The sequence below is a fragment of the Glandiceps talaboti genome, chromosome 6 (genome assembly GCF_964340395.1).
Source record: "Glandiceps talaboti chromosome 6, keGlaTala1.1, whole genome shotgun sequence".
NCBI classification, from domain to species: Eukaryota; Metazoa; Hemichordata; class Enteropneusta; family Spengelidae; genus Glandiceps; species Glandiceps talaboti.
Window position 1 is genome coordinate 8487478 of NC_135554.1, and position 11439 is coordinate 8498916.

At 37.4% G+C, this 11439-nt stretch overlaps 1 protein-coding gene across 1 annotated transcript in view; it reads left to right on the forward strand.

The window, feature by feature from the left end:
* LOC144436793 (uncharacterized) overlaps nucleotides 1–7646 on the forward strand; it is a 110051-nt gene extending 102405 nt beyond the window's left edge. The window contains exons 20-25 of the mRNA XM_078125655.1: nucleotides 217–351; nucleotides 822–902; nucleotides 1689–1729; nucleotides 2565–2702; nucleotides 3732–3934; nucleotides 4695–7646. Coding sequence (XP_077981781.1) covers nucleotides 217–351; nucleotides 822–902; nucleotides 1689–1729; nucleotides 2565–2702; nucleotides 3732–3934; nucleotides 4695–4960 — 864 coding nt within the window. The 3' untranslated portion in view covers nucleotides 4961–7646. The remainder of the gene's footprint in view (nucleotides 1–216; nucleotides 352–821; nucleotides 903–1688; nucleotides 1730–2564; nucleotides 2703–3731; nucleotides 3935–4694) is intronic.
* The last annotated feature ends 3793 nt before the right edge of the window (nucleotides 7647–11439 follow it).

Below are 11439 nucleotides of genomic sequence, written 5' to 3' on the forward strand. Positions count from 1 at the left end.
GAACCACACATTTTTTTTATGCCTTATACAAATTTACTTGCTTGAAACTTGTATCTCTATGAGATGGTTTTATTTCCTTTCTTTTCTTTTTTTTTTTTCTTTTTTTTTGCAAGAGTTATGGTTCAGAAACAACAAGTTAAAGATACTTACTTGTGATGTCAGACATACATCCTCCCATCTATGATTACTGTTAACTTTTCGTTCGTTTTTTTACAGGAACCATTGGATGTGAGGTATAAAAGAGCTTTGAGAGACCTACAGTTTGATAGTTGTGAAATTCCTACTTCTGGTGCTCAGGCTCACCATTATTCCTCCCAGTTTGACAAGTGTGCAAAGCCTTCTCAGAACCAGGTGAGTAAATTTGATTGGTTCTCACTGAATGTTATGTGTTCCACCCATATGGTGATTTACATTAATGTGTTCTTGCCAAATATGGTATGTGACCTAATAGTATGTACATATATAGTTAGGCTGATAGGCATCAAGCCAAATATGGTATTTGACCAATGCATGTGGATATTTGTGTAGGGTTATGTAAATTTTGCCGTGACCAAATATGGCATGTGACCCATTTCAGTGGTTTGCACATATTCTAGTAAACCAAAGGTTCAGTTACCAGAGTCGTATGCAGATTGTTGAGGAACCAAATGACAGTTTAGTCGACCCATTTATAAATTATTATATACTACGTTGTCAAATAAAACCATGCAAACTGGATCCAAAAACACATTAATCGTCTATGGTGTGATTCTTTGTAGAAAGTCAAAATTATTAACCTGAAAATGAATTGTTCAAACTATAAACATCTTTCTTTTTGACAGGTATTTAGATTGGCACAAGAATTTACATCGTTATCATCATCTCTTCCATTGGACCTTTCTTCAGCAATATTTGTGAGGACGGTATGTACAAGATATTTTAGGAAAAGACCACTTGTCTTCATGGATTTTTGTAGATTTAATATCCTTTGAGGTGTTACAAAAACTAGTATGTTAAATGACAAAAAAACGCTGACAGCAAAAATCTTGTTTCTAATCAATTGTAACTATTGTAGTTTTTGAAGAGTTCAGATTAGAAAAACTTCACACTATCAAAAGTTTCAGACTTCACTTTCTTTTGTTTATACTGGATAGTTCTTTAAGCCCATATGCACTTATCTCCCAAGAAGTCCAGTGAGGGCCATCCCTCATGGGTTCAGTGTTAATGCAGGAGTACTCGGGGAATACCTACGTTGTTCGGTAGAGTCAAATTGAACGACACTCTTCTTATTTACAGTGTGGTAAATTTTAATCAAACCCTGAATGGATTTGAACCCCAACCACAGTGGTAAGAGGCAAGTGGTTTAACCACTCAGCCACTGACAACCCTTCAGTTATGATGTATATCCCAACAGTTTGTTTTATTTGTATAATTACACTTCACACAAAGAAATCCAGAACAAAAAATGCAGTTCATTCCATTTTTGAAATTAATCTTTATGAAATGATTAGCCATAGGCTGTTGAAAATGTTTCTACTGTCAGCCTTTCCTGTACATTGTGAGCGATCAAATCACATGGAGGCTGCTAGTTAAGTGTACCACAAAATACACTGAGCTCCTGGAACTTGTTATTTTCAGCGTCAGCTGATTGGCATATTGATAATCTTGACCATAATTACATAATTGGTGATTTTGTTCTTGATCAACAGGATGATGAAAAAATGAATCTTATGCAAGCATTGATCATAGGGTAAGTGTACTTAAAACTCAAGTATACACTACACTACACTTCGCTACACAAACTCCTATGCATCGATGATATACACCACTGCCTTCAATGGTGGCCACTTTTGCCATATCACAGAGTTTACATCACATTTTTGCTACTTGTTTGAAATGGATATTTAACATAAAACATCGATGGTGTAAATAATAATTAGTTTATTGACAAAATAGACTGACTCAATTCTGAAATATATTCTGGTAAATTACGATTATGTAGAATTCCACCAAAAGCTAGTACAGCGTATATATACAAAGTTAGTAGTTGTACATGTATGTCAACCAGCAACCAGTGTTCATTTACATATCTTCCAAACAAATTGTTCTAGTGATATAGAAATTTCGCCGAACAGAAAAGGTGATGCATATTTGTATTGTTTATGAATTAATCTGCTCTAGATGGTATTTAATAAATGATTAATGTTTTATGTAAATATGACGAGTACACACACATGCACACACATGCACACTCACACGCACACACATACATACATACATACATACATACATACATACATACATACATACATACACACATGCACACACACACACACACACACATACATACATACATACATACATACATACATACATACATACATACATACATACATACATACATACATACATACATACATACATACATACACATACATACATACATACATACATACATACATACATACATACATACATACATACATACATACATACATACATACACATACACATACACATACACACACAGTGATGCAAGTAGTGACTGGCACATAATATACATAATTTGTATTTATGTTTTATAGGCCTGAAGGCACACCATATTCAGGAGGCTGTTTTCTGTTTGATATTTTCTATCCTACTAATTACCCTATCACCCCACCACAAGTCAATTTACAAACCACTGGTAATGGATCAGTACGCTTCAACCCCAATCTTTACAAGTAAGTAATGCATATATTATACACTTACTACCTGGCTATGAGGGCACTAGTACATGTTTATTACCTCGATGGCTGTTAGGCAGTAATTACTTCCTCGAGGCTGAAAGCCAAGGGGAAATAGCTGCTACATAACAGCATGAGGTGTAATATGACATCTACTCATGCCCAAATAAGGCAAGGCAGTAAGTGTTTTATAACACATCATATTACATTCTCGCAGAAATTATTTCCATAGTCAAAGCAAATCACCACAAGGACTCCTTGCTGTGCTAAAGTAATAGTGCCTTAAATTGAAAATAAACATTGCCTATTGTATGCAAATTGAGGTCACTGAAGTCCATACCATGTGACATTGTCTGAGCCAATCACTGAAGTCTTTATGAAAATAATGTGTTATTATTAATAATGCCGTGTTCGGTTTTCACTATTAGATATTTTGGCCTAATATTTTTGTTTGTTCAATATTTGTTCAATCAAGAAAAATGTGAGTGATTTACACCGTAAGGGCCTTGTTACCTGGAGTGTGAGTTTAGTAACGGTAATGCATGTATATTCAACTGTCACCACATGCTTAGATATTTTTCTCAGTATTTTTTTCTTCATTAGCCAAGGACAATATGAGTGACCTATAAGGGTGCTTGTCATGTCGAGTTGAAGATGAGATGTGACAAACTTTCAGATAACAAGTGTTTTTTTGATTGAATGAAAACAATTATTATGGGATAATATTATGCACAAGTTAAAACATAATTTATGAAAGCTTGGGAAGTGAAATGACAACTTTGAATGTTTTGAGTATTTTGAGCACTGCAGAATGAATGAATGACTTAAATTGTACTTTGTTATGTAATCCAATCTACAAGTATGTTAGCTGAGCTAGGTAGTTCACCAAACTCCAGTTACTGTATTGCCAGTTTTTACATTACTACTAATACATGTGTGCTCTCAACATCAGGTAAAACGTACTTGATGTCGGAATACTGTGTATTTAAAGAATGTATATACTGAAATTCTCAATTTTGCTAACAGCTCTGGCAAAGTGTGTCTGTCTTTACTTGGGACATGGGAAGGCAGAGGAGGAGAGCAGTGGAATGAGACGTCTACTGTCTTGCAAGTATTAATATCAATTCAGTCATTGATATTAGTAGCGGAACCGTACTTCAATGAACCGGGCTATGAACAAGAAATTGGTACTGATTCTGGTCGCAAACATAGCAAAGAATATAATCAAGGTATGTAGTTCTATTCATCGCAGTATTCAGACTGTGTTAGTGTTGTTTGACTCTCTATCTCTCTCTGTCTCTGTCTCTGTCTCTCTCTGTCTCTGTCTCTGTCTCTGTCTCTCTCTCTCTGTCTCTCTCTCTCTCTCTCTCTCTCTCTCCCTCTCCCTCTCTCTCTCCCTCCCTCTCCCTCTCTCTCCCTCTCTCTCCCTCTCTCTCTCTCTCTCTCTCTCTCTCTCTCTCTCTCTCTCTCTCTCTCTCTCTCTCTCTCTCTCTCTCTCTCTCTCTCTCTCTCTCTCTCTCTCTCTCTCTCTCTCTCTCTCTCTCTCTCTCTCTCTCTCTCTCTCTCTCTCTCTCTCTCTCTCTCTCTCTCTCTCTCTCTCTCTCTCTCTCTCTCTCTCTCTCTCTCTCTCTCTCTCTCTCTCTCTCTCTCTCTCTCTCTCTCTCTCTCTCTCTCTCTCTCTCTCTCTCCATATGTCTGTCTATCTATCTATCTATCCATCCGGGACTTCATTTCAGGAATTTTCTGTAGATTAGTCAGTCAGTCAGTCTATCAATCTACCAATCACTTTGTTTCAGGAGTCTGAATAACCTAATATCTACAGTAATTTAGTATAACACATCTTGAATTTCCAGTGACCTCACTTATACCAGGAGCATTCTCGGTTCCTTGGTGTTGTTACAAATAATATGACAATGGGGAAAGTCAGGGGAGAAGTTATCGAGTAAGTTTTAATAGTTAAACAAAATACTTTGATGTGTGATTTTTCAGAAGTGAAGATTAACAGCATCAAGTATGCCATGGTGGCACATCTTCAACGTCCACAGCCAGGGTTTGAAGAAATCATTCAGACCCATTTCTACTTAAAGAAGGACAGGCTACTTCAAGAAATGGAAGCCTGGCTTAAAGACACTCCCAAAGACTCCAAACTTCAAAAACAAGTCAACAATTTGCGTACAGAACTCAAGAAACTTGAATGCCCTGAGACATTGCAAAGGGAAAGCAGCAGCAGCGATCGCGAACAGAGTAATTCATAGTGTGACCTATGACCTCTGACCCTAACAAGGTGTGTGATTGTGAGCGAAAGAGCTGAAGGTATCATCCTGATGATTCAGGACTGCTTTCAATACTGACAAAGGTGATCAGCAGGACATATAGTTGATCACCCCTATTTTGATGAGTCAAAGTGGATGATTCCAATGACTTAGACACTGATGGGTTATTCTATGTGTTACCGTCCATAGAAGTGGCAGACCCATACAAGAGAAGTTCTTCATAGAGTGCAATATTCGTACGTTTGAATTTTACAGTGCTACAGCAAAACTTGTTTTCCTTGGATGATGCAAGACACTGTGACTAAAAACTAGACATATTGTTACATTTGTTTGAAAAGAAGGATGTCGTATTTGTTTATATTGTTCTTGTATACTTTTGTATCTGGCCAGTCCTGATGTATGGTTTTCTTTTTTTTCTTTTAATGTACCACAGACGTCGTCTATGATGATATCTATAATGTATATAATATTCAATATTTTGGACTGATGATAGAGACAATGTCTTGAAGTTTTAAGAAACGTCGCTATTGTCTATGTTGTTGTACAGTGGTTAACCTGTGCAAGTGAACAAGCATGTGTTCGAAGTGTGTACAGTAGTGTCAAAGATGAAAAATGTAGCTATATTTAAAACTGCCTTGCAATTTCTGCCATAGTGTATTTGCAGCTGGTATGTGATAAGTTTTATATAAAAATGTCTGGAGTAGAACTTCACATAATATGAGCAATAATAGAAGAGCCAGTTGTGTGTATAGAGATTACGCCTCTTGCAGTAGATTTGCCGACAACAATGTATTGGTCCTAGAAAGCTATTTTCTACTACTACCAAGTCGTGAATGCTGTAGGTAGGGATACCTATAGTACTCACCTGTCTGTTTGTCCGTCTGTAGCCTAGACGTTTTGATTGGTTGATTTCAGCTCTGTCCTCTCAGCACTCACTTGCACAATTTTTAGTATTATGGTATTTTATTCTGTACATTCAAGGTCATCGACCCAAAATATAAATGTGGTTGCTTAATTCTTGAAAACAGGATGTAACTATGAATAAATTAAGTAAGTGGAAATGTTACTAATGAAATTATGATAAATTTACATAAATCTCTAAACGTAATTTCATTGCATAAATTGTAAATACAGCAAGACATTGAAGAATATGTACATTATCTGATAAAAGTAAATTGATGAATTTATCAGTTAGTCGGAGGTTCAAAGTGAGCCACTTGCACAGTTAAATTCAATTCATAAAACGGACCAGCAATTGTTGTAAACATGGTTGGTAGACAGGATCAACCAATCACATGGTTGGTAGACAGAATCAACCAATCACTGAAGGGAAAGATTTCATGATTGACGTAAACGTTTCTCTAAGTGGATTATGCCAGTTATGAAATTATATTGTACTTCGGATTTGATTTCATAAATGTTGGGATGGTTTGAAGCGAGTGGCGCGAGGACATTAAAGCCAAAATCAACCAAGCAAAGGGCCTCGCCTTGTCAGTTTGTTCACTGCTAATAATCAACCAGATTAGGGCAATTGTTACACTTCTCAAAAGGTTTGCATCACAGTCTGCATGGGTAATGTGTCATAATGTCCACACAGATACATTTTATATGATGAATGTAGGTGATCAAATCACATTAGTTGATATGGAATGCCATTTCAAGGAATAAAGGCAATTTCGTTTGTTTCGTGACTGTTTCATTTTAATCACAATGAAGTCATGAACACTATACACATGTTGACTGATTGCCAGGGCAACAGTATACATCTATTTCCTTGAGGGACTGTGGGTCACCCCCAACACAGACTCTTTCCTGAGGGTGACGCCTTGAAGGAAACAGTTTGTGTTGGGGGTGCATTAGCAACTGTTGACAAGTAAACGTCATTTGCTGTCAACAGCACAAAAACTCTACATACCACGTGACCATGTATTGACGAATCACAACACAGGAAATGTAGTAGGGGTGTTACAAATGTTTTTATTACATATTACGGATGTCTCGCATGAAACTATGTCAGTCCATGCTAAGGACCTCCACTGAACAATAAATGAGAAACAAGTTTCATCTGAAAGTTTTCTCAGCAAACTCATGTGATGTACATGATATAAACGCCTGAAATGATACTCCAGGACCCACAGTTTACAAAATTGTCTTTATTTCTTGAATTGGTAAAAGATCAAAATGGTGTGTATGATACAGTATAGCATGTAATGTGCTCTAAATTATATAGAGAAGCTAATGTGAAAAACATACTATGTGACCTGTGTGAGTAATGTAGACATTGGATGTTGATAATTTGCTAAGAATGTTGTACAAAAAAACTATGTTATTGTGTACACCTCGTGTAAACCACTCAGATTTAATCTTTATGACAATGTGATTTGCATGAATTTGCCAGGAATTATGCGAAAGTGTACCAATAGATATATTATGTATAAGTTGTAGTTCACTGCCATTTTGCATGGTTTATGCCTTTAATTCTGAATTAACCTCTCTAGCAGTCACTCGCACAAGATTACGAGGTAAGAGTTTGTAGTTTTCACCTAGTATGTCTAATTTATCTTTTAGGGCTAGATCAGAGTCCAGGGATTGTGGCTGGATGTAGCTAGACATAGTCCAGGGACTGTGGCTGGATGTAGCTAGATCAGAGTCCAGGGACTGTGGTTGGATGTAGCTAGATCAGAGTCCAGGGACTGTGGCTGGCTGGATGTAGCTAGATCAGAGTCCAGGGACTGTGGCTGGATGTAGCTAGATCAGAGTCCAGGGACTGTGTGGTTGGATGTAGCTAGATCAGAGTCCAGGGACTGTGGCTGGATGTAGCTAGATCAGAGTCCAGGGACTGTGGCTGGATGTAGCTAGATCACAGTCCAGGGACTGTGGCTGGATGTAGCTAGATCACAGTCCAGGGACTGTGGCTACTAGATCACAATCCAGGGACTGTGGCTGGATGTAGCTAGATCAGAGTCCAGGGACTGTGGCTGGATGTAGCTAGATCACAGTCCAGGGACTGTGGTAGGATGTAGCTAGATCAGAGTCCAGGGACTGTGGCTGGATGTAGCTAGATCAGAGTCCAGGGACTGTGGTTGGATGTAGCTAGATCACAGTTATCTTTCAGGGCTGGATGTAGTATTACAAGTCCTTTGCTCAGCTAGACAAATTAAAGTACATGTAGTTCTACTTTACACTTGTTTGGATGACAGCAAACTAATTGAAATCATGTAATGGTAAAGTTTTCCAGTAGTCTAAGAGTATATCTTTCCTCAGTAAAAATTTATTTTGGCAGTGCAGGGTGTCTGTCTGTCTTCAGAGAATTTTCCCAATAACAGGGTTTCTGACACCAAGGTAACATAGAATATATAGCAACTCAAAGCCAGTAAGAGAATTTTATATTTTTGTTATGACAATGACAGATTGACTAACAAGAAGTTAACACGCATACAAACTGAACTATTTTTTGCATGTTCATATCATTCTCAAAAGCCAGGGCACACATTTCTGCTGACGAAATGAAATTTGAAATATATTTGACAAGCGTGTTTTGGATGGTGACCTAAATAAGGCTTTGGTTTACGATGATGGTTGATATAAGCTAATGTTCTCACTTACCAGTTGAGTCGACTCTCAGCCAACTGTAGTCTTACCTAACATTAAAAAAACACACAATATGAACAGGTAATGTTGACTCGGAGTCGGGTTAAATTTAGGTCAGGTACAGTGGGGGCTTTAGAGTCGACTTATCATTCATGTCTGACACAAAATTCCATTTGATTATGTAAGTGTATTTTTTAATAGTTTCCTAGATAATGTGTGCTCCAGGTTTCAAGTTCAGGTTGCTGCTGAATGATTGGAACAAATGAAGGCTATGCTAACATTGGATGACTTCTGTGTCAGATACAAAAATTCAGTGTGAATGGAGTCCCAAATCCAGCTTATTAGTTTTACTACTTTATGTCACCTCAGAGTGAAACTGACATTTGTAGTCTGAAGACTGAGGTTTTCTCAAGTGGCAGATAATTCAACTTCATTCAGTGTTTGCACTATCTTGATTACAGGGTGATTATATCCACATAATCAAGGCATCGCTATAATCACCCACTTGCATAATCTGCCACATGCAAAACAATAAAATCAGTTTGTGTTCAACTTATTTGACCAATGACACATTTTCTGTAGTGTTAAACATTGTCCACTTTTTGTTTTGTACTCTTCTTTTTTCTTGTTTTCATATGCATACACTGTTCAAAGAATTGACTGTTTTAGCATAGTCAGTTGTCATCAGAATTTCCACTCAATTGATACATTGGTGGGTAATGGTTGCATCATCTGAGCATGTCTGGTACCCCCGCAAGACTGTTGTGGTGCTTTCCTATGTTAAAGTCAAAATTCTAGGAATCTACTAAAGTATATCACCACGCTGGCAAAAAAAAGTGACTGTAGTAACTTTCTGAATCACTCAGATGCCATCAGTGAATAATCACAGACTTCCATGTCTGGGATGTAATGATGACTAGTTGCCATGGTCACTTGACCAGATGGCTTAAAGGCCCATTTCAGATTAGGATTAAAATCTCGGTATACAAACTGGTTGTTTGTTAGATAACACTAATGTGATGACCTGGGATTGAAACATAACCCTTTAACATCATTATATGCTAATGACGTACAAGTGATTTGGACAAGTTGCCTCAAATTAGATTGCAAAGTCTGAGGTACCGTTATGGTTACTAGCTGGTTTGTAAATAAAATATTATTTAGCATTCAGTAAGGGTTTGTCTGCTGACATTTACAGGTTTAAAAAACTAACAATTCTAATTCACGATGTGTTAGGTTGTATAATATGACTTGTTGTGCTGCCCTCTATCAGCCACCAATCCCAAGGTTTATGACATCAGAATAATGTGGCGTTTCACACAGTCTATGTGTCTGCTTTCAACATAAATACTACAGATTCTAAGTGACAACTCTCATAAAATTCCAACTTTATTTTTCTATGCACTCTTTAATATTAACTTTAACAAGACTTGGAGAACCTGGCAAATGTCACACACAGTGTAAGAGAGTTACAGGGTAGCAGTCTATTCTGTCATTGCCTCACAGTAGTAACAGTGTAGCAGTCCATTCTTGTCAGTCTCACAGTAGTAACAGTGTAGCAGTCCATTATGTCAGTCTCACAGTAGTAACAGTGTAGTAGTCCATTCTGTAAGTTTCACAGTAATAACAGTGTAGCAGTACATTGTCAGTCTCACAGTAGTAACAGTGTAGCAGTACATTCTGTCATTGCCTCACAGTAGTAACAGTGTAAGAGTCCATTCTGACAGTGTCACAGTAGTAACAGTGTAGCAGTCCATTCTGACAGTGTCACAGTAGTAACGATGTAGCAGTCCATTCTATCATTGCCTCACAGTCGTAACAGTGTAGCAGCTCATTGTCAGCCTCACAGTAGTAATAGTGTAGCAGTCCATTGTCAGTCTCACAGTAGTAACAGTGTAGCAGTCCATTGTTAGTCTCACAGTAGTAACAGTGTAGCAGTCCATTGTTAGTCTCACAGTAGTAACAGTGTAGCAGTCCATTGTTCGTCTCACACTAGTAACAGTGTAGCAGTCCATTCTATCACTGCTACACAGTAGTAACAGTGTAGTAAACCATTGCCATTATCTCGTCCATCCACCACAAAACTGTGACACAGGTAACATGCCCTACAAAACAGATAGACCCATTTTAAGCTGTTTTCAACTGAAATATCGAATACAATCACCTGACAAAGTACATTGTAATATACTGTTTACCGTTATATTTATCCTTGGCTAAAATAAACCAAAATTGGATAATTAATGACGTCATTGTAAGCACACACATTGCTTTGCCTTACTTTTGGCTAATTTTTATACCGTATGATTTGTTTGCTTGTTTTTAACATTTGTTTACAGAAATCGGTTTATTGGACCTTCAATAACCAGGAGGCTGAATCAATGTTTTGTTTCTTTTCATGTACGTTCAGATATTTTCTTCGCAACAAAGATCAGTTTGTGTACAATAATGGTTCTGTACAGTGCATGTACCGGTAATTTGTTCTATTTTCAATGTCATCTTCAATAAGATTTACGTTTCAAGTGTTGTAAAGTTTCATTTATGTTTCAGTGAACATAAAAATAATAATTCCTTGACACGTTGTTGTCCAAGTGTAGTTTTTTTTTATCGGAGACCATTACACCAGTCGTTTGTTAGATGTTGTCAACTCGTGTACGCCCATCAGTATCGACTTGGGCTGTTTAGCGCCCTCACACGAGCAATGGCCCAGTACTTTTGTTTTAGAAATCTTTGATTCGAGTGAAGAATCTAGTCAACGCCCAAGCACACCCTCTCCATTTTGAAGCATTTAAAAGGTGTGCTATGGATGAGAATTAATTCGAAGAGGACATTTATTTGGGACTTTAATTACTAAAACAGGGTTAGTATTATTT